The 23,282-nt window shown below is 46.5% G+C and overlaps 1 protein-coding gene and 1 non-coding gene across 6 annotated transcripts; both read right to left on the reverse strand.

Moving 5' to 3' along the window:
- Positions 1-1,117: 1,117 nt before the first annotated feature.
- PABPC4 (poly(A) binding protein cytoplasmic 4) lies at positions 1,118-17,549 on the reverse strand. Of its 5 annotated transcripts, none has more exons than XM_070404790.1 (16): positions 16,439-17,548; positions 12,664-12,857; positions 11,940-12,055; positions 10,594-10,733; positions 10,156-10,250; positions 9,072-9,209; positions 8,179-8,274; positions 5,761-6,033; positions 5,371-5,458; positions 5,153-5,224; positions 4,529-4,615; positions 4,307-4,434; positions 3,020-3,113; positions 2,783-2,913; positions 2,487-2,589; positions 1,118-1,434 (listed from the first exon to the last, which is right to left on the reverse strand). In XM_070404790.1, the coding sequence occupies exons 1-15, from the start codon at positions 16,629-16,631 to the stop codon at positions 2,500-2,502; spliced, it is 1,935 nt and encodes a 644-aa protein (XP_070260891.1). In that variant the 5' UTR covers positions 16,632-17,548; the 3' UTR covers positions 1,118-1,434; positions 2,487-2,499. The 5 variants fall into 5 exon arrangements, with proteins under 5 accessions (XP_070260891.1, XP_070260890.1, XP_070260894.1 ...); XM_070404789.1 differs by having other exon boundaries at positions 5,105-5,224; XM_070404793.1 differs by lacking the exon at positions 9,072-9,209 and having other exon boundaries at positions 5,105-5,224; positions 16,439-17,549.
- LOC139004712 (small nucleolar RNA SNORA55) lies at positions 7,770-7,903 on the reverse strand. The gene has a single exon (XR_011470549.1). It is a non-coding gene; the product is annotated as a small nucleolar RNA SNORA55 (small nucleolar RNA).
- Positions 17,550-23,282: the final 5,733 nt, after the last annotated feature.

Raw genomic sequence — 23,282 nt, forward strand, 5'->3', positions numbered from 1 at the left:
CTGTGACAGGTCTCTGGCAGCTACCTGCCGCCGCTACGTAAATAGTGAGCACCATTCAAACCGCGGGGGTAAAAACCCCATGAGACCCGGCCCTGACCGCTACGTGCCGCCGCCACGTAGATCGTGAGCACATCCCGGCGGCCGCTATGTGCGGCTGCGTGCCACCACGTGCCGCCACGGGCCAACCACAACCTCGGTTCAAGACCGGTGTCACGTTCAAGACCGGTGTCACCGCCACGCAGGCACCCCGCGGTGTCAGCCATCTTGCCGCTGCTTCTTCCGCCGGAAGCCCGCTCCCGGGCCCCGCCCCTAACTCTCTAGCGCAGATGCCTGCACCAACCAGGTTCTGCAGCTGCACGGGTGGGGGCTGGAGGGGCGCAAATAGAAAACGCATATACATAGCCGCGTTACCCACGGTCGGCCGTCAGGAAATGGGAGGATCTATTGTACATTGGGCCAGACCTTAAGGAAAAGGGGGAGCCGACCAAAACGGAGCATTCCAAGGAATGGGATCACGTGGGTGAGGCCCGAAGGAGAGCCTGCCAAGCTCACGGAAAAAGGGAGGGTTCATGGAGGACAAGGACACGTAGACTGTTAGCCTTGGCCAATGTTGTTTTAAGGACTAAAGGAACCACAAAACACTTAGGATTTGAGCAACTGTTTGCTGTTGCCACTCAGACCTATCTTCCCAAGCCTTTCCCACTGCCAGGGGAAACCCCCAGTTGCAGAATTTGGGGAACTGGACGTGCTGACCTGCATGCAGGACTGTTGGAGAGAAAAGGGACTGACAACCCACCACTAGCACGTCATGGAGGGAGTGGCCAGGTTCTGCATATCTCATCATGTCCTTCAGAAACATGCCACCCCTATATCGGATCCAAGGCCAGCTTTGATCAGATGCCTGTTCCCTTAAGTTAAATGGAGCAAATATAAAGTCCTTCCATAACAGAAAGAAATGGGACAGTTATGCACACCTAGCTAACCCAAAATAGCCTGCTTATAACTGCAGGAAAGAATAAGCTATACAGAACTTCACTTGACCCTATTTACATCCTAAAATTATTTCCAGTGAAGAGATTTATAGAATAAAACTATGATCAGAGTACAACACAAGATAGGCAGTTTTATGGAGTTTTTTCTTTATTGAGAAACTTAAAGACTTGGATACATCAAATAAAACCAATTTCTGGGGAAAGATCAAAACCCACAACAGGAAAAAAAAAAAAAAAGTTAACACTGTCTGAGCTGTAGCAGAACCCAGAGAATATATTCTTTTAATTGAAAAATTCTAGGTGCTTCATAATTGACCTTTTGATACAAAATGACCTATTAAATTTGCAATTTGTGGTTCTTAGTGTTGAGGTCCATAGGACAAGCTAGGAAGTCTTCAAACCTTGAGCTGAATTTCATGAGGGGTTATTTGGCTTTTGAATCCTGAAAAGAAAAGCACCAACATAAATAATCAAAAGAACTTCAGAGATTCACTGAAATCTCTGGCGGATAAAAGGTATTACAGAGCAGGGTTTCTCAACCTCAGTGCTCACATTTTGGCCTGAAGTAAATTCTGCTGGGGCTATACTGTGCAGTGTAGAATGTTTAGCAGCATCCCTGGCCTATACCCACTAGATGCCAGTGACACATTCCCAGTTATGAGAACCAGAAATGTCTCCTGACATTGAGAAATGTCCTCTGAAGGGGCACACCTAATTTAGAGCCACGGACTTTGAGGATAACTAGTCTGTAAACCCTTACACCTCCCTCCTTGTAAGCCATCCTGTACTCAAAACTTTAGTTTTATGTTTCTGTTGCTTAAATTCCAAATGACAAAAGCCAAGGAACCATGGCTATGTTGAGTCAACCCCGACCATCATACCAGTTCTAGCCCGTACCACCTGCACTTTCCTTGACTGTGCCTCTGGCTCATTTGGTTCTCTCGTTGATCAGCCTTTGTCAGACGTCCTAGTTAAGCTTCACTCACCCAATCCCCTGCAGACAGGGACCATGGTCCCCAAGTCCAGAAGTTGACTGGAACACATGCTGTAACTGTAGTCAGGTGTGTGTCTGTCTCTTCCACTTTGACACCAAGGCCTGTGCCTACTGTGTTCCCAGAGCTAAGCAGTGGCTATATACACAGCTGACCCTCACCAATCTCAAACCAGGAAGATGGTCATAGAAATGAGGCTGTGAGATCTGATTATATTCATCATTATTCCAAACCAAAAATGTGATTACGAAAATCTGCTTATAACCATCAGGAAAGGATAAGCTATGCAAAATTTCTAACTAGGTGCTTATTGAGAAAACTGTTGTTTGCTCCTTATAATTTATAACCTGTACTCTTTTCTCCATGTTAATTCATCCAGATGATAGAAAAAACCCAGATGGCAGCATCCCCAAGTTAACTAGCTCTACATATTGTCCCTAAATTTTTAGGAAGATATTCACAAGTCAAACTATTATAGAAAACAAAAAATAGCCGAACGTACGTTTTTTCCTTGCCTAAGAGGTAGCAGCAGCAACAGTGCCCACCTTCTGGGCAGCTTCTTTCTTGGCATGATGAGCCTGTAGGACTGCCACAGCTTCATCCACCTGTGAGAAATCTCCAGGCGGTCAGTGACATCTAAGCAGAGCCCCTCCACTCCTCCCTGATGCCCAGGTCCAGTGGTGGCTTCTCCAGGTGCTGCTTTCTCAAATACCCACACCAGAGCGGCCCCTTCTCTCTGCCACATGTGGGGGTCCAAGGCCACCGGTCATCATCCGCAGCTGAGACCACCCTGCTCACCTTGGAGCGGAGAGACTCGGGGGACTCCAGCATGTGCAGCAGCTCGGAGTTGTCGATCTCTAGAAGCATTCCCGTAATCTTTCCAGCCAGGTTCGAATGCATGGTTTGGATGAGAGGGAACAAACGTTCGCCTATGGGAAGATACTCAAGTAAAAACCAAGTTGAATCCCGGGAAAGAATGGACACTGGTGTCCAGGTCAGTACCAGGCTCTGGCCCCCTCTTGTGCAAGCACGTACCCAGCATCTGCTTCTGTTCCTGGGGGGGTGCTGCAGCCAGCATGGAGGCAGTCAGGGGCTCCTGCCCCTGCACATGGACCGCAGGCTGGGGTGCCTGGGAACCAGGAGAGGCAGCGGGTTAGCACCAAGGAAAAGACACTTGAGAGTGATCAAGAGGGTGACCGTTCAACATCTGAAAGTCTACTATGTGAAAGAGGAGGTGGAGTAGTTGTCTTTGCTCTCAGGAACGTAGAGAGGGTAAAGTGAGGAATCATGGTGTGGGCACAGACACACAGCCAGCTACCCTAAGAACAGTATGCTATTGGAAGGAAATAAAACAAACCTACAATGCTTGGCAACCATCTATCAAATTATTTTGATTTATTTAAGGTTGTTTACCCAAGGTTACCCAAGCATTCAAAACCTTAATAAAATTTAAAACCTTGTTATTAAGTAAGGTACAGTGAACATGTGTATGTATAGCCTTTTCCTAAAAATTAGTTTTTTCCTTTAGAATGAATTCCTAGTAAAGACCAGGTCAAAGGGTATGCATACCAAACCATTTATAATTACATCCCACATAACCTTTATTGTACCAAATGTTTTTATTGTATCAAATACTTGAGGACTATCAACATGCAAGGTCAATGCCAATTAGAGCTCTAAAAGTAGGGCCTTGTAGGCAAAAAATATTTCACATAGCATCAAGTTCTGGGGAATATTCAACTTCAAGAGCATGGAGCAGGAGGAAGCAGCTCCTGGATCACAAGACTGGTATGTCTCCTCCAAGCAAAGTGCTACTGAGCTTTTCAACAAACCAGTTGCAGCATGGCTTGCCTGGGTGGCACAGCTCCAGAGATAGCAAGTTCCAGCTTAGACAACCTAATATCTGAGTCCAACTGCCCCACCTCAATTCAACACCTCTGAAACTGAACTCTGTGACATGAAGTTCTTTCCTGCCTCAATATAGTCATTACCTTGTAGAGCAGCTAAGGATCCATTAAGCCATTGGAGGTGAAAGAGAAATGAAAGCTCAATGAGCCGAATGAACACACATATGTTGTAAAAAGGAAAGCAGGAAGCACCAGCAGTCTCCTCTGGGGCATATCCAAGGGCACTGTTTTAGGAAGAACACTTTTAAGCCCCTTCTGGCCCGCTAGAGGGCCCCTCAAGGGCAGTGTCACCACACACGACACAGCATCCTGACACAGAGCAGGCATTTTACACCTGTTTAAGGAATCAAAGCAAGGCATCTTTTAAATCGCACGGGAACGGGGGAAATCCTTTAGCGGTGTTTGGTGGACCCACCTGCAGAGGTGGTATGGCAGGGTGAGGGCTGCGGACACTGGAGGCATACTTGTAAGGTGCAACAGCCCGAGGAGCAGCAGCAGCCACAGCAGCGCGAGGTGCTAAGTTCTGCACAGCTGTGGGAACACCTTAGGAAAAGAACAAGTAAAATTAAAGCCCATCAGTCTGGGCAAAGACCCGTCAAATCCCATCTTTCCCCATTCTGTGTGCATCCAATACCACCTCCAGACTGGCAGCTGTCAGTCAGCCCTTGCTGGGCGGCACCAGCCCCACCAAAGTCCATAGCCAAGCGGTCCGGGCACTCAGACCCTACAACAGACCAGCAAATGCACATCAGTGTTGGCAGATGTCCAACTGGCCACGCCCCACAGAAGGAGAAATTCCAAAGTATGTTCAAACACATCACACAGGGGGCCTCTACTGCTACTCTCAAGGAACAGCCAACAGATAGCATACAACTCTTTCCACCTTTTGGCATACAGGACATACTCTGTAAAAAAAAGTTTCCTTAACTCTCCCAACTCCACCCAGAAGAACGGGCTGCCTCTAGTCATCCAGCTAACAAACTTCTACCACTAACCTTGTTCACATGGCTCACCAATGAGCAAAGACTCTTAAAAGTAACCAGCACTCCTAGAATGAATTGTTTCTCTGCCCCTTTGTACCTACCTAAGCACACAGCTAAGATGACAGAACCAGGACTCAAAGATGAGCCAACAAACTGACCGACCCTGGGCAGAGCCTAGTCCTCCTGAGCCCTCCTCCCCAGGCCATGCTCCTCAAGGCCAGGTTGCTCACCGACTCTCTGAGCAGTGGTAGGGAGGCCACGAGAGGCCGGAGCATTACCAGTTGGAGCCAGGTGGCGAAGAGCTGGACGAGGCCCAGACTGGCGTATAGCACTTGGCATTCCTTGGAAGCCTGGTGAAAAGATAAAAATTGCACATCAGCAATGAATAATGTGGACCAGAACTTAGGCTGCACCTCAGAGGTGGGGCAAAGAGGAGAGGCAGGGGAGACCAGGAATAAGTATATCCTGGGTAATCAATCCGTTTCCCACCACCTACCTTGAGGTCTCCCACCTTGCTGCCAGCGTGGATTAGGTCTCATCTGTGCTAACTGGTTAGGTGTGTAATATGGAGGCCTTCCCTGAGCCTGCAAGAGAGAGCACCCAAGCCCATTTATTTCAAGGACCTGAGTCCACACTAGAGAAGCATCTGATCTCACTACCAGGCCTTGGCTAATTCAGGAAGCGGCTCTCTCTCTACTCAAAAGGAAGGTCAGTTAATGGAGAGTATTTTATTTCATCCCTGCCACTGTACATATGACCATGGATAAATCCTTCATTTTATTTGAAGGACCCTTCCCTGTCGTTCTAGAACTCTGATATCCCCAACCACTGCAGGAGCCACCGTCAGTGGGCAGGTTCCAGAGCCATGAATGTACAGCAGACCCACCTGTGGAACTGCTGGCACAAAATAGCCACCAGCTGCAGGCTGGAACTGATTTAAGATGGCATTGGCAGGGAGTGCTCTCATTCCGGCCACCCGCTGCATATACTGGTTGGTCAGGTGAGCCTTTCGCTCTTCCTTCCTCTGGGCCAGGGCGACATACAGTGGCTTGGAGCCCACAATGCGTCCATTCATCTCAGTGACTGCTTTGGTAGCCTCTTCAGGAGATGAGAAGCAGACAAAGCCAAACCCTTTGCTTCTCCCATCCTCCAGCATTACCTACAAAAAGGAGACCAGCTTTAGAAAAAAGGTGTTCTAAGTTCTGGCAGCTATTAAGACTCAGAAAACCTGGGTTCTGCTGAAAGAGAAATCATGTCTAGGAGAGGGGTTGTTCACCCTGTTCCAAACCAATTGAGTCACAACTTCTAAGGGTAGAACTTAGGCATTTTCTTTGTTAGAGTCTAAAGTTCCCAAACACTATGAAATGGCTAATGGTTTAAACCAGGAACTGAAAGATGTTCCATGATATCCAGTAGCACAGCTATCTCTAGGTATCCACAAGAGATCTAGATGGTAATGTCAAGCAATTTAATTGTATAATTCATCTGCCTAAGAGCTTGATGAACAAAATTTTAATAGCACGCTTAGGATATGCTTTGGAGACACTACATGTGGGAAGGAGTTAAAACCAATGACTGCTATTCAATGGGAGTAACAGCTGAAAAATAACCAGCTGGGAGACAGTTGGATCCTAGTCCTGGCTCTGCAACTTCTAAGCTGTACAACATTAACACAACACTTACTTCTCCTCTGAGCCTCAATGTCCATGAGGCAAATAGCTAGAGAGCCACATGTCCACTGGTTCAGGCAGTCTTTTCCCAGCTCGTCTTTCACAAATGGCTTTTCCCCACTTGAAAAGGTTATTTACTACTTCCCCTGGCCTGTCTGTTCACAAGTGCTGGTAGCAATATGAATGTGTGTGTGGCATCATTTTGTCTTGGCTCACTGCATGGAGAGCCTCCTTAAGGAGAGGACATGGAAGTGAAGGTGTGTATCAACCCAACAACTCTCTACCTATGAAATGGACCAACAAGGGAAGATCAAGATACCTTGATCATGAAAATGGTGCCTATGAAACTTCAAGATATAGTTCTTTTGCTCTCTTCTTGCAAATGACAACTGGACTATTGTGCTGATTAGCAAGGAGATTAGCATTCCTTGCACTGATGGAGGCCAGTCAAGGGGGTGATATGACGGAAGGGGAGAGGAACTAGAGAAACCCCACAGGGCAGTCTCCGGTCACCTCTCCGCTATAACTGATGATGACACTCCCAGGTTGTGAGTGACTTAAGCTAAGCGCCAGGACAGGGTCACCGAGCGTCTTTACTGGCTCAGCCGGCCTTTCTCATCATCTAAAGGACTTTGTGACACCTGCTGCACCTCTGCTGAGCAGGACTAGAGTCTGCAACAGGCTGTGACCCAAAACTTTCAGATCCTATCACATTCCTGAAGTGCCAAAACCATAGGTCACCATCCTGATATAACTAGCATTCTTTTGCTCAAGGACTCAAATTCCTTGACTTTATTTTTATTTTTTAAAAAATATATTTCTTTACTGATTTAAGAGAGGAAGGGAGAGGGAGGAAGAGATAGAAACATCATTGATGAGAGAGTCATTGATTGGCTGCCTTCTGCATGGCCCCCACTGAGGACCAAGCCCGCAGCCCGGGCATGTGCCCTTGGCCGGAATCGAACTTGGGACCTTTTAGTCCCCAGGCCGACGCTCTATCCACTGAGCCAAACTGGCTAAAGCAAATTCCTTGACTTTAAAATAGGATTCACATACTTACCCTGCTAACTCAGTTGATTTGATTATCAAAGAAAAATCAAGCAAATGACGCAAATTGCAAAACATGGAAAAACAAACTTCCCACTCATCTTTCCTTCTTTCTCAGACCAGGATGGAAATTCTCACCCCAGCTCTAAAATCCTCACAATACCTTCGTTCAGGGAGAAAGTGTGGCAGAGCTGTAGAGACAGGCCGCAAGACAAATGAAAAACAACCCGTCTGGATTTCCTCTGCTTTACTGTGGCACCATCTGTCCCCACACTAGCACGAAGCAGCAAAGAATGGGAAAGATTCAGGTGCTCTGGGGGGGTTGGCAGTGAGGGACTCATATTCATCTCCATACCCCAGGACTTGGGAGGAAAGACAGCGCAGTAATAACCTAATGAATTGTCATTCTCCAGAGCATACACTCAGATGGCTAATTGAATGCCAGGAGGAATTTGCTAGATTAATGTGGTAGCTACTCTCAGAAATGAACACAATTTAGATCCTATTCCGTCAATGAAACCAATGCCAATAAACTGCTAAATGATTACAACTTCTGTTTTCAATCCGAGAATCTCAGTATAAAATACCTTAGCACTGGTGATGGATCCGAAAGGAGAAAACTCTTTCCTTAACTTCTCATCGTCAATGGTGTCATCCAAGTTCTTAATGTAGAGATTCACCCCCTACAGCAGAAGAATCACTATTAGTCTTTTTTTAACCCCCTTCCCCCCATATATTCCATAAGACAGTGGTTTCTCAAAGTGTAGGCCTCAAACCAGCAGCAGCGGCATCTTTGGTACTTGTTTGGAATGTAAATTCTCAGGCCAGAATCCAAACCTAATGAACTCTGGGGTGTAGCAACCCATGTGTGTTTGTTTATATTGATTTTAGAGAGAGGAAGAAAGAAGAGAGAAAGATCCATCAGCTGCCTCCTGCATGCCCCCTAGCAGAGATTGAGGCCGAAACCCGAGCATATACTTTGACTGGGAATCAAGTGGCAACCTCTCGGTGTATGGGATGCCGCCCAACCGAGCTACACCAGCCGGAGCAGCAATCTGTGTTTTAACAAGCCCTGCAGGGGATTCTGATGCAGGCTCAAAGTTGAGAAACTACCACTCTAAGATTCTGATAGGAGCACCATGTACTCACCTGCTATTATCATCTCCTCACAGCTGCTCTGGCTGACCACTCATCCCAGCAGGGCTCCCTTTGCCACCATTCCAAACAAATGCATATCATTTAAATAAAAGGAACCACATAACTAAGACTGAGGCTTCTGGAACAGAGTCCCTAAAGGAATAAATTAATCTCTTTGGTCCCTGTTCTAGAATTGGTGCTGTATCTGGTAGGCATATCCTTTTAAGCCTGATGATGGTGAGCAGGCGCCAAGTCCCCAAGAAAGTCTGTTAAATATTTGGGTGCTCTGCCAACACACATAGTAAATTCCTTGTTGGTAGGCTGTGCCAAGACCACCTCTCACCTGGTATCGACTAATTCTCTCTTGCTTCAGTTGTTCAAATTTCCGTTTTAACTCAGCCTGCCGTTCCACTTTCTTCTGTGCACGGCCTACAAAAATGACTTTCCCACTGATTTCTTTTCCATTCATCTCTTCCACAGCCTAAAGAAGAAATAAATATGCATCTTTAAAACAGGATGCAGCCAAAACCGGTTTGGCTCAGTGGATAGAGCGTTGGCCTGTGGACTGAAAGGTCCCAGGTTCAATTCCGGTCAAGGGCATGTACTTGGGTTGCGGGCACATCCCCAGTAGGAGATGTGCAGGAGGCAGCTGATCGATGTTTCTCTCTCATCGATATTTCTAACTCTCTATCTCTCTCCCTTCCTCTCTGTAAAAAATCAATAAAGAAATATTTAAAAAAAAAAAAAAAAAAAAAACAGGATGCAGAGGCAGGGGCCTCGCTCTGGAGATCTATAAGACCCACCAAATATTCCGAGAAAGAAATCTTCCCTATAGGGCTAAAAACTAACTTCACTCTGTCTCTGAAGTCAGCTAAGCAAATTCAAACTTCCTCATCAATAGAACGGGGTTAATATTTAGATGGGTTATTGGCCCAGATAACATAGGGGGGGCGGGGGGGGGAGAATTGCACAGTTGTATAAATACAAGCATGGGAGACACGAGCCTGGCTTAATCATCTGGCTGTTATTAGATTCAGTTCTTTTGTGGGTACGAAGTGATACATGTCAAGGGCCTAGAATGTATCTAATGCTACGCCCACAGGTAGCTGATGTCCTATTATCAAATCACAAACTCTCTGGTCTATAGTTCCCTTGCCTATGAATGGGAACAAACACCTGTCACCTGTCCTATTTCCAACCTGCAAGGCCGAAGAGCTAAGGTGACAGGTATGTGCCAGGTGCTTTGAAAACAGTTAACTGATACATTAACATGTAAAACCCCTTAAGAAGGCCATTCCAGAGCACAGTAACTGTACATCACTACTAGACACTTAGATAATTCCAGCTCCACTCTATGTATTACCAAGGCCCTAGCTGCACTCTGGAGCCTTCCTATAAAATTTTCCCGACCCTGGTGGTACTCTCACCTTATTGGCATCCTCGTGTTTTTCGTAACTCACGAAGCCAAAGCCTTTGGATTTCCCAGTGGGATCTCTCATCACCTTGACACTTAAGGTCTTACCTATTACCAAAGGACAGAACTATTAGTAACACCATCGGTACCACAGTTCAAGGAGCCCACTTGAAGCAACCTCTTGCTGAACCCAGATGGACTACTAAGAAAGAGACACCGTGCCTGGCCTTCTAATTCTGACCAAGCTGCTGAGATGGCCTTGGAGCTTGGACGAGGTAGAGTAAAGCCAAGAGCTGAGGCCTGGAATCTATTCTTAGCTACGCTGTGACCTTTGTCATGGAAGGTGTTTTACTTCTGGGTCTAGGTGCCCTCTTCTCTTCATTGAAAACAGATGAAGTCCAGGTCTGGTGGACTATGAAAGAGGGCACATGGGCCAAAGGACCTGACTCACCAAACTGGCTGAACAGCTCTTTCAGACTCTCATCATCCACCTCTTCCCCAAAGTTTTTGATATACACATTAGTGAACTCCTTGGCTTTGGCCCCAAGCTCGGCTTCCCGCTCTTTTCGAGACTTGAATCTGCCCACAAACCTAAAAGGAACCCATGAAAAACAGTGATCATCCAGAGGAACAAGCCATGATTTCCAGGGACCAAAGGAATGCAGGTTAAAGGCTGACAGGAGAAGTTAAAACACAAGTCCCAGTCCAACCACCAAGAAAGCAAGCTCAGAAATGCCCAACTCCCCACAGAAAGAAAAAGAAGGACTGTCCTGCAGGGACCAGCCCCAAGGCTCCTGGTTCACACCAGGCTACTCCTACCACATCACACTGCCTTCGTGAAGAAACCTGATGACCAAGTTTTTTAAACGTCCATTTCTGTGCATCTATGTAAATGCATAGAAAAGGTCTGGAAGGATACAAACCAAACTGTTAACAGTGGTTAATCTGAGGAGTGAAATTGCTGGAGTGGACTACCTTTAATTTTTCACTTTATTCATTTCATTGTTGTTTACACTTAATAGGAATGTATCCATACATTGAATATCTTTAGGTTTCCCTCTAGTGATATCTTTGGGCACATACACATTATCAATGCAACCCATCCCCTGGTCTGCTCAACAACGCAGAGGACAGAAATAATCTTTGTTTATTATAGCCAAGACTTATTGTCTCTTCTCCTCTCCTCTCCTCTTCTCTCCTCGATGGCTTAGCTAAGATCTCCATGTCTCCATTCTGCAATAACCACACCAAAGCAACAAAGTCTATTATAAATAGTGTCTTCTGGGATGGGATGAGATTTTTTTATTGTAACCAAATTAAGTATTACTGTGGAGCCAGCCTGTGATAAAAGGCTACAGAGTCATAAATTAGCCAAGTGGAGATCCAGGGACAATTTGGCAAGTGACCCCATGGGCAGACCAAGGTCACATGGCTAATATACAGCTCCTGGTTAGTCCAGGGCCCTCTCCACTCTGCCGCTGGCCAAGGCCCCTGCTCAGAGTGGGCTTTGAGCTGTTTTCCAGCCAGCCCAGGTGCCAATGATCGTAAGACCCAGACATGTGCTTTTAAGGGAGAGGCGGCAGGCAGGCCATGGCTTGGGCAGGAAGCCCACCTTTGGTGAGTCACAAGGGCTGCCATGGCTCAGCAGGGAGACTCACCAGCCCAGGAGTGGAGAGGTAGGAGCAGGCCACACTTGGGCCGAGAGAACCAGGAGCCGCCTTGTGTGTGTCAGTTAATACCGAGGTGGGGCCATGGCTGGCTCATGCGATGGCTGTTGCTCCAGACTGGGACACTCACACTTTGCGGTCATTGAGGAGCATGCCGTTCATCTTCTCGATGGCCTTGTCTGCAGCCTCTTGGGTCTCGAAGTGAACGAAGGCATAACCCTTAGAGCCATTCTCGTCACACACCACCTGTCAAAGACAAGGCAGGCCACGTTAGTGCCACTGGCCAGCTCCCGAGATTCAAGAACCAGATGGTCTCTTACTCAGGGTCTCCCATGTCTGAGGCGTTTAGCCTACCCCGGGGCAAACTGCAGGAGGCTACAGCAATTAAGGTTTTTCTAACCCTCACTACAGCATCAGGCACTCGGTAATGTTCCATTTACAAATGGTAGCCATGTAAACAACCACCACACAAGTTGTTAGCAATTCTCCACATAAACAGGTGCAGAGAAAATGAAGGTGAGTTTATGCTTCTAAAATGACTACACACAGCTTCCTGGAAACCACAGGCACTGCTCTGGGTTCCCGCCCCCAACAGAAACCTTTTCGTGCTTTCCAAAGTTAGAAGACAGGAAGGATATTTCAGGCAGAGGGAAGAACAAAGACACAAAAGCACCTGCTAGTTATGTTGGGTTGTGGCACGAGATTATCTACAGGGAACATTTAGGCCTAAGAGCCATTTCCAGAATTTTGAAAATTTACATGCCCTGGCACCCAAAACCCAGGCAGTTTCCCGTTTAGTATTTATCTTGTTTTCAGAATAGCTATTCTGCTGCAATTATTTAATCAGTGTTTACCTTGCAGGACAGAATGTTTCCAAACGCAGAAAAAGTATCATAAAGTGCCTTGTTATCTATAGATTTGTCCAAGTTCTTGATGAAGACGTTTCCCACACCCGATTTTCTCAAAGAGGGATCCCTTTGAGACCACATGATGCGGATTGGCTTTCCCTTAATCACATCAAAGTTCATAGTATCCAAGGCCCGCTCAGCTGCAAGAGAAACACATTTTAGTTGAGGATATAAAACACCTCATGTAGGTAACTGCCACTATCCCAGGAATAGGTAATCCCAGGACTTTTCAAGGTAATAACTGATAAAAGGCAACTCTTACAATTAAAGGGCATCAGATGCCTCTAGCCTGTGTTGCTACTGAGGGTAAAATAACTTCTAGCCAAGTAATCTACTTCATGGCTGAAGTCTCAACCCCTCTGGGTCTGCATCCTTGTTGGGTGTTGGGTCAGGGAATCAGGCAAGATAATCTAAATGGCCTTATGGCACCAGGATCAAATGATAACATAGTAGTGGGGGATTTGTTCCAAGACACCCCCCCCCCCCCCCCGCCTCAGCAGATGCCTGAAACCACGGATGGTACCAAGCCTTATATATGTTTTTTCCTATACATACATACCTATGACAAAATTTAATTTATAAATTAGGTAAGAAACTTAGCAGTAACTAGTAATAAAATGAAGCAATTTTCGCAATACACTGTAATGAAAGTTATAAAGTGGTCTCCCTGTCTCAAAATATCTTATTGTCCTATACTCAACTTTTCACTTAAATGAAGCACTTTCCAGTTCTCTCTGGCATATCTGAATTGCCCGTATCACTACTCTTGTGCTTTGGGGCCATTATCAAGTACAATAAGGGTTATTTGAGCACAAGCACTGCACTACTGCAGTCGATCTGATAACGGAGACAGCTACTAAGTGACTTGACCAACTGGCGGGTAGTGTACAGAGCATGAGTATGCGGGACAAAGGATAACTTGTCCTGGGCAGGATGGCGGGAGATCTCATCACGCTACTCAGAATAGCGTACAATTTAAAACTTATGAATTATTTCTGGAATTTTCCATTTAATATTTTTGGACCACGGTTGACCACAGGTAACTGAAAACATAGAAAGCAAAACAGGAAATAAGGGGGGACTACTGTACCTCCTATTTGATTAAGCTTTTTTATCACTTATAAAAGACATTGCAGCCTATCACTCACCGTGACAGGTGGGACAAATGAAATTATCCACTTTATAAAATTAACAAACTTACGTTCAGGGTGGCTAAATGATGCGGCTAACTAGTGATTAAGAAACTAACACCCACCTGGGCAGCCCGCGTGGCTCAGTGGTTGATAATTGACACATGAACCAGGAGGTCATAGGTTCGATTCCCGGGCCTGGGCACATGCCTGGGTTGTGGGCACATGCCTGGGTTATGGGCTCGATCCCCAGTATGGGGCATGCAGGAGGCAGCTGATCAATGATTCTCATTATTGATGTTTCTATCTTTCTCTCTCTTTCCCTTCCTCCCTAAAATGTATTAAAAAAAAGAAACTAACACCATTGTCTAACCATTATGAAGCTAACACAGAATAATATAGAATTAACAAAACTGTGAGCAAGTGATTGGGACTGAAAATGTGCTATCCCTGGTTTCAGCCCCGTTTCTTATATTCTCAGTTTCTGAGAACAGAAATTGATTCAGATAAAAAGCCTCAATCACCAAAATGATAAATATTCATGGTCACACATAGAAATGTTCTTTGTATTACGAGACAAGAAAGATAAAACTGCAGCATCTTTCTGCCTAAGTAGACAGTGCACGTAGGCCCTGCACCTGGTGGTTTCCAGGCCTTCAAATGCCTTGGTGTCCAAACAAATTCTCCATCCAAGGCCTTGGTTCCTTAGCTTCCCACCAAATCCATGTGTGCACCATGGAGACCATTTAAAGGACCAGAAGCTAAAATTTATCATCACATGCAGTCAGGAGTAATTCTCTTTGCTCGTAGTAACAAGGACCCAGGGCTGGTGGCCATTTACCCTGATTTATGCAATGATAGTATTACCCAGGAATGTCCTCCATGAAGGAATGGGGGGGGTGGGGACAAAATTCCCTAACGGCCCCTCCACAAGCTGAGCTGCCCAGCCAGCCAACAAGTATCTCCCCCGCCCCAAACCAGGGCAACCCCAAACCAGGAAAGGTCCAGGCACAGGGGAGTTTGCTTGTGATGACCAGCTGAGATAGAAAGCCTGGGACCCCCAATTTGTGTTGTTTCATTAATTAGCAGAGAAGGAACCCATTCCAACACGGCTCCTCTTCTATTTCCAGACAGTGCTGCAGAAGGCAAGTCAGCTTAGCCTGACAAATGGGGCTGCACTTATTTATAGCAGGGAGAGGGCCTGCAGAGCTATGTGTTGGCAGACAACACTGACCAATGGCTTCTGCTACTATAAGTGACAGGACTTTTGTTCAGAAGCGTCAAGAAGGCAGGCAACAGCCAACACACCCACTCCTCCCACCTAAAAAGGCCACACTCAGCTACCTTCTTTGTGCCTGTGGCCAGACACAAGCCAGCTCAGAGCACACTGAACTGACGGGAGCAGTGCCTTGTGTATCCCAGCAAGTCCTATCCTCTGGCCTCAGCTGCATCCTGAGCAAGTGGCATTCTCTGTGCTTCACAGACAGCAAACCAAGTGGGGACAATAACAGGGACCTGGAGACCCTTTGCCACAGAATGGCTGGTTTCTCCTGGTAATGATCTCTACAGTTGTTCCTTGCTAATCTGGAGTCACGTGCAGCCCCTGATTAGGTTTCCGCAGGCCTGGCCACTGCCACCACGCCTGCGGCATACCTCCCCACGCCACTGCTCCACGCTAAGGCCCAACGTGGGTCCTCGGAGCACTGCACTGGCAGGCCCAGCTTGGCCTCCGACCTCCTGCTGTCCCTTCTCCTTCTCAGGAGCCCTACAGTCTATAGGCTTCAGATGGGAGGAAATAAAGGGTTTTGACAAGTGTAAAGCGCTGTTCACAGGTGAAATGATAATCCCCATCAGCCAGCGATTTCCGTAGCCTTGCTTCACCAGGCTACCTTGAGATCCATTCTCCACAGACCTGGCCTCCTCCCGACAGAACTCCCCCCACACCAGCTGCAAACACCCCGATCAGGGAGCTGGCCTGGCACGCGAGGCTCTGGTGGTGCGAACTCAAGTGCCTGCTCAAATTTAACGCAGAGACGCATCCCCCTGCTTCCTACCTGCCTGGAAAGATGCGAATCGGCACAAAAATCAAACCGATTCTCAGTCCGGGGGGTAAAGGTAGGAGAAGGGGCCGAGGTTCCGCCACCTCAAATTTCTGCAGGAATTGCATTTCAATGGTGCTCGCTGGCAGGCCTGTGAGGGCACCTGCCCACGATCCCTCAGCAGCCAGGGGCTCTCACACACCAGCTCCACTGGACCACACGCACCCTGGGAGCGCGGCGACTTCCCCCCCGAGACCATTTTAGTCTCCTTGGGCTCCAACCCCTCTGCCACCGCTGATTAGCCCAAGGTCACCCAGTGAGCAAGTGGTGGGAACCGGACTGAAAAACTCTGGCCATCGGATGCCAGGATCCCACGTTCTGCGCCCCTGCATCCCGGCTCCCCACATGGCTGCTGGGGCCACGGTGCTGCCTGCGGTCGCGGGGCCCCCTCCATGGGGGCAGGGACCTGCCTGGGGGATGGATGGCTCCTAGGCGCCCCCCCACCCCCCGCTCCCCCCGGATCCCGGGCATCTGCGGGCAGCTCCCACTCACCGTCGGCCGGCTGCTGGAAGTTGACGTAGGCATAGCCCAGGGAGCGGCGGGTGATCATGTCGCGGCAGACCCGGATGGACAGCACAGGCCCCGCAGGGCTGAACTTTTCATACAGCATGGCCTCGGTGACGTCCGAGTGCAGGTCGCCCACGTACAGGGAGGCCATGGGGTAGCTGCTGGCGGCAGCGTTCATCTCCCCAGCCCCCACGACCCCAAGCCCCGCCAGGACTCCTTACGAGGACCGCACCGGACAAAAGGGGATCTTCCCGGAGCGGGGCCCGCGCCGCGGCTCACAGGTGGCAGCGCTGGCGGAGGCTCGGCGGCGGGAGGCACCGAGCAGGTCGGGGGCGGCTGGCTCGCTCGCTCGCGACTGCGGGGCCGCAGACAAAAGGCTCTCAAAAACAATATGGCCCTCCCGGGGAGTTTGTAGTCTCCGGCTCCCAATTTCCAAAATAGATGTGTTAATAAAATGGGGACTTCCCTCCCAATTACAAAGATTCTCCGGGAGCCAGGCAAGCGGTGCCCACGCGGCCTCCGGGGTACGCGTTTCTCGTTAAATATAGGCCTCGGGCGGCTGGCGGTTTAAGATTACAGCAGCCGGGGACGAGGGATGCAAAATATTTGTCGGTGTCGGCGCGGCAAGCCTGGGGGGCCGAGCGCGCAGCCGCCTTCACGCCGGGCCGCGAAGGGCAGCGCGGACACGTGGTGCGCGGGGAGGACGGCGCGGGGGGCGGGGGCGCGGGGCTGCCACGCGGCGCGGGCGGCGGCGGCGGCGGCGGCGCGGAGGCGCGTGGACGCGGGCGGCTCACCACCGGACCGACAGACAGGGACCGACGGACGCCCAGGTGCGGCGGCAGCGGCGGGCAGGCCGGAAGCGTGCACAAGTGACTTCCCCGCGGGTTCTCCGAGGAGGATTCGCTTTTTCTTTCTCTCTTTTATTTTTCTTTTTTTTTTTCAGGTTTTAGAGCGTTTTCGAGTTTTTTTTTATCTTTTTCTCTTTTTTTTTTCTTCAGGCTACTGAGCCCGAAAGCGGGAGAGGCTGCGGCGACCCGGGGCGGAGAGAGGCGGCTGGGGGAGCCACCGCTCCATTTATACCCGCCCCGGGCGCTGCTGGTCGAAGGGCGCCTCGCGACCTGGGCGCAGTCGTGCCCGCCCACTCGGCCCGGGGGCCCGAGGCGGGGCAGCCACGCGAGAGCGACCCGGCGCGGCTGCGCGGTGCCACAGCGACCCCTGGCGCGCGGAGGACCGCTCCGCGGGGCGGCCTGCGCCAGACCCCAGGGCCTCTGGCCCCTCGAATGCTATTGCAAACAGCTCGCCTCTGCGGCAATAGAACTCACAGATAACCCGCCCACACGCACAGTGTTTATAAACAATGCATTGCTTAATTGTAAAATAAAGGTGACATAAAATAAATTACAATTATATAATAGGCCCAGTATGTAAATGTTTGGGCCCAAATACAGGAGAAAACATTCTGAAGTTTTCAGAATTTTGGGACCCAGTGGTAAAATCATCAGGCACGGGCAGTTACCATTGTAGTAGTATCTATGGGTGATGAAATTTTCTAGAATTGAACCAATTTTGGTTAAGTTTCATAAAACAAAATACAGTCATCCCTCTATGTACATGGTAGTGGCATTTCTGGAAGGTTAGTTGACATTTAAGGGCACAAAAATACTTTCTGTTTCTATGTAAAAGGGGGTTAGTGTCTAGGCTCTGGGGGCTGGGGGCAGAGAAAGAAACTTTATTTCAGCTGGTCTAATAATTAAATTGACATGAGACAGATTAACAAGAGAAAATGAATGTAATGATATATGTAAGTATAGAAACTTCATATACATGAGAGAATCAGACACACACACAAGAAAGGTTCAGAGACAAAGTTAAAATGAGCTATATGAGGTATTCTGGGTTTAGGATGAGGTAAGATGCCTTGAGGCTTCAAAGGGGTCATTTTCAGGACAATAAGAAGAGCAGATGTTGAGTAATTAGATGTTTGCCTCCCCTATAGATAGGTTGTAAAAAGTTAAATCTGGTAATAACTCTTAGTATAGGCAAGGTCTTCAATTTAAATTCTTTAAGGGATGGGGGTAAAAGTTTCTCCTGAGCCCACAGGGTCTCTATTGCTTTCAGCTCAAAAAAATTCACATGCCACAATGGCCTATCTGGCCTATCTGTTCTGACAGACTTGAGTCCCACCTTTGAAACTTCCCAAGAAGTTTCACATTCCAGAATTTGGGTTTGATAGATTGTGCCTTATCTCACCAAACCTGTCTCAGTCTTGAGAATAGGTCAGTTCGGTTAAACAGCTGTGTCTCATTTCAGGAGACTTTAATGCAGGTGGGCTCCCAAAGGGAGGCCTAGGGTGCAAGCAATCAAGAATGTAATAAAAAGCATATCTGTGTAAACAAAAGAAAAACAATGGTTACAGCTTAGAGCAGACTATAATCCCATCTCTGAGTTCTCAGGAAGATTTCTAGATATCTGTCTAGGAATCATCTTTGGATGGAGTGAAGTTAAGCAGTTAATCTGATAAATTTTCCTTGCCTGCAGTTTGCATGTTTCCAGTGATCTGTCTACAGCAGGCATGAAGATTGTCCATATGTGAGATGTGGTGATTTTTCTGAAATTTATTACAAGTTGTCACACTTTAGCTTGCATGGATTTGGGAAAAGCATAGTTTAATTCTCAATGGTTACAAGTTAGAAGGGTGGCAGGAAAATTAGAATCATTAGTTTGCAGAGTCATAGCAAGATACTGGAGGAAATTAGAAGAATTCTGCATCTAGTCCAGTTTATGGATAGAAAACAAAAACCCCAAAAGACAATAAACATTACTAGAATCCAATATCCACAAACATGTATTACTGAAACATAATTTCCCCTCTAAACTCGTCTCCATTTTGCTCTGGCTTGTGTGGTTCAGTGGTTAGAGCATCATCCCATGCAGGGAAGGGCATTGGGTTCAATTCCCCATCATGGCACAAACCAGGTTTCAGGTTCGATTCTCAGTTGGGATTCATATGGGAGGCAACAATCAATGTTTCTCTCCTTCTCACTCCCTCTCTCTCTAGAATCAATGAAAAACATATCTCCATTTTTACCAAAGATAGCCGAATTAAGACGAATTTGTTTGCAAAATAAGTCTAGTCTAATAAACTTGGCCTGTTGCTTGTATAATTACAACAAGAATAGCAATTTATCATATAGGCTCTTTTAAATATGTTTTTCTGGAATTTTTCATTAGGAACCTACAGATTGAACTTTAAATGGCCTCTTGAGGCCAGAAAAGCCAAGCCAAGAACTTGCCATCAGACTTTGCTTGCAATACCTTTAGATTTGGGCTAACTCTTCTCTTCTTAAGGTCCCCAAAATATACTGCACTGGTAATATACCCAGATTCCATTTGTGCTGTGTTGGGGTCTAGCCCCAATAGGTCCAGGGGTTCCCAAAGGTGTGGACAGAGTCAGCGAAGAATAAAGGACACGGAGACAGCGTTCCGATGATCATCATAGCCAGGTTCTCTCTTTATTGTCCTGTTACATCTGTATTTTATACCATTTGATCCTATAAGCATGCCTCTATAATCACATCATGGTATGTTTTGGGTAACCTACAGTTTCATAACCTTCTAACTTGTTTCATTTCCATAGTTTCTTATCTGACCTTTGCCAAAAATCCTGTCTCTATCTAGTTCTGTTGATTTTAATCTTGTCTAGGTTAATCTCTGTGTTCCACTATAAGGGCTATTCCAAGGTCACTATTCTACTGCTCTACTGATAAGCTACAAGGAAGTGACTGAAGGAGGTTATCCTACCCAGTAAAGGTTATGTCCTCCCAGCCCCGCTGCTTGCCTTCCCTGGGACTGCCCTGTGTCTGTCGGTGGGTCTCCACGGGTATAGGCTTTGGTGCTTTCCCTGGTGGGCAGACCCCTGGGATGTGGGCCCAACAAGTCCCAAATTTATTGCCAACAATCTTAGTCCAAGTTCTTCATAAGTAGTACATGGTATTTCTGTAACACTAGGGTGTTTTACTGATTTATTCCCTTCCTTAGTCCTGTTAATCCCTAACTCCAGGGAAAAATCCCCACCTGGGGAAACAACCTTTCTTGGGGAGGTGGCCCTCATAGCGCTAAGAAGGGGAGCAAACATATTAAGAACAGTATGCCAGGTCCCTTGAAACATATGCTGTGCAGATGTTTCTTCCCTGTAGCGACTGTGTCAAGCAACAAGGATGGACCGGCCTCCGGCAGTGCTGTGTTACAAGGAGAACGGTTTCTTATTGAACTTATGCAAAAAAGCAATATTGCCATGAAAATAAGAATACTCACTGAGAATTTCTGAATTCTGAAGAGATCAAGTAGGAAGAAAAAGATGTTTCGGTTCTGTTTATAAAGGTATGATTTGCCAAATTGCTATAAGTCATAGTTAATGTAAGAGGAAATTTTCTTATATCTGGCAAAAAACAAACAACTAAAGAGCTAGCAATGTTTCAAACAAGAAGTCTTAAAAATTGTAATCATCCTCATCAATTCATTCAGTCTCATGTAATTAAGACTTGTTCTGCTTGAATCCAATTTTTCCATTAGTTTGTAGACCTGGCCTGATGATAATTCCAAGAAGTTTGGAAGACTTCCTGTCAAGGTTTGTATGATTTTCTCCGTGAAGTGATTGCTAGAGATTGTGGAAGGTACACCCCACATGGGAAATACTTTTTTCTAACAGTTCCTTTGCCACTGTGAAGGTGTCGGCCTTGTGGTAGGGCAAGGCTTCAATCCATGCGGAAAATGTACATGCAACAAGAACATATTGCGGCCTGGCCAGCACAGCTGTGGTTGAGCATTAACCTATGAACCGGGAGATCACGGTTAGATTCCAGTCAGGCCATGTGCCTGGGTTGTGGGCTTGATCCCCTGTGTGGGGCCTGCAGGAGGCAGTCAGTCAATGATTCTCTCTCATCATTGATGTTTCTATTTCTCTCTTCCTCTCCCTTTCTCTCTGAAATCAATAAAAAGTATATTGCCCTAGCCATTTTGGCTCAGTGGATAGAGCATAGGCCCGTGGACTGAAGGGTCCCGGGTTAGATTCCAGTCAAGGGCACAAACCTCAATCGCAGGCTCCTGGCCCTGGGTGGGGACATGTGGGAGGCCACCAATCAATGTGTCTCTCTCACATTAGTGTTTTTCTGTCTTTCCCTCTCCCTTCCACTCTCTCTAAAAATAAATGGAAAAATGTCCTTGGGTGAGGATTATAATAATAAAAAATAAATATATATTGTAAAAAGCATATTGATAACCCATACTAAGTGGCAGTTGAATGGAAGCCTGCTTAAGTGCACTATGGTGGGTGAAGAGATGCAAAAAATAAAAAAATTGGGGTTTTAAAAAATGGTGTTTTTCCAGGGAGCCCAATTTGGATCTTTCATCGCCCCGACTATTCATCTAACTTACAGCCATCGTTTCCCCATCTCAGTTCCTCTGATTCAGGATCAGACTGCTGTCATGTTACACAGGCATCAAGATGGCAAAAATCTGGCATGGAGGGGTCATTTTTGCAGAAGCAGAATGGACTTCATTCACATGTGCCACATCTTTACAGATTTCATTGCTGCTGCCTTTGCCTGAAAGTCAGCTAGAGGATTTCAAATACAGAAAGTTAGCTCTTACTCTTGAGAAGACTCCGTTTTCTTTCTGATTACAAACAAAATTATTTTGGTCAACCACAAAATCTTTGGCTTTTTAGCAGAAAACTTTTCACAGTATCTTAGCAGGAACAAGGCCAATAGTCTAAGAAAATTTTGTCCTTTTAGCAGGTGAGAGAATATTAAGTTAAGTACACTATTGATATTAAAGCTTTAAAAAAAAACACACCTTCTAACAAATTCATTCAATCTTATCCAGCTTGATCACACATAAAATTTCTTTCTCAAGATTTCTTTTCACAACCCTTTTACCACTGTCTTTGTTCCTTTTAATCTGCCTCTTGTTCTCTTACCCATTCAGAAATAATCAGCTTATTTTAGGACAAACCATTTTCTTTTAATTTCCTCAAAAATGTATTTTCATGCCCTAGCTGGTTTGGTTCAGTGGATAGAGTGTTGGCCTGTGGACTGAAGGGTCCCAGGTTCGATTCCAGTCAAGGGCACATGCACGAGGCAGCCAATCAATGATTCTCATCATTGATGTTTCTATCTTTCTCTCCTCTCCCTTCCTCTCTGAAATCAATAAAAATATATTTTAAAAAATGTATTTTAATACCTATATTTTCTGAAAATATATGTTATTTCTTTCCATGTTAGCTAGAAGCCTTAATTTCTGATGAAAACTAAGAAGTAGTTGTAAACTGTTACACCAGGATTCTTTAGATCAATAAATTTATAAATGCATTCCATAACTTCCAGAAATACTGAAGTATGGTACCTATTTGCTTTATTTAACAATAGAAAAGTTATTTTGATTTTCTGAATTATATAAATCATCCCATTCGATTAAATGCCTTATTGATTGTAATGTGAATATCCCATGGGTTGTGGTCATACCAGTCTTAGAAAGCACATTTTCCTTTACCTGGGAAGCACAGCGCAGTTATCCCAAGGTCAGAGGGCTCCAGTTAACGTATCCTTGTTGACTCAGTGTTCCAGAGACCCAAAACTGTAATTTAGATAACATGCCTAAGTTTAACCCAGATTCCTCATTCCAGACCCGAGGGCTCTAGATAATGTGTTTCCGTCAATTCAGTGACCCCAGAGACCCAAAACTATAATTAACATGCTGCTTCTGCTTCTGTAAACTGCATTTTTGCAAACCAGGTTCCTCATTCCAAACCTTGAGATATAATCAATACCTT

The sequence above is a fragment of the Myotis yumanensis genome, unplaced genomic scaffold (genome assembly GCF_028538775.1).
Source record: "Myotis yumanensis isolate MYYU_CA2020_CCGP unplaced genomic scaffold, mMyoYum1.0.hap1 SCAF_2, whole genome shotgun sequence".
Taxonomy (NCBI): Eukaryota; Metazoa; Chordata; class Mammalia; order Chiroptera; family Vespertilionidae; genus Myotis; species Myotis yumanensis.

Coding starts and splice junctions, on each gene's coding strand:
- PABPC4 (XM_070404789.1), bottom strand. CDS start 16,631: ATGAACGCTGCCGCCAGCAGCTACCCCATGGCCTCCCTGTACGTGGGC. Junction 12,858..16,438: donor CTTCCAGCAGCCGGCCGACG/GTGAGTGGGAGC, acceptor TTTCTCTTGCAG/CTGAGCGGGCCTTGGATACT. Junction 2,590..2,782: donor CCGAGTCTCTCCGCTCCAAG/GTGAGCAGGGTG, acceptor GATTTCTCACAG/GTGGATGAAGCTGTGGCAGT.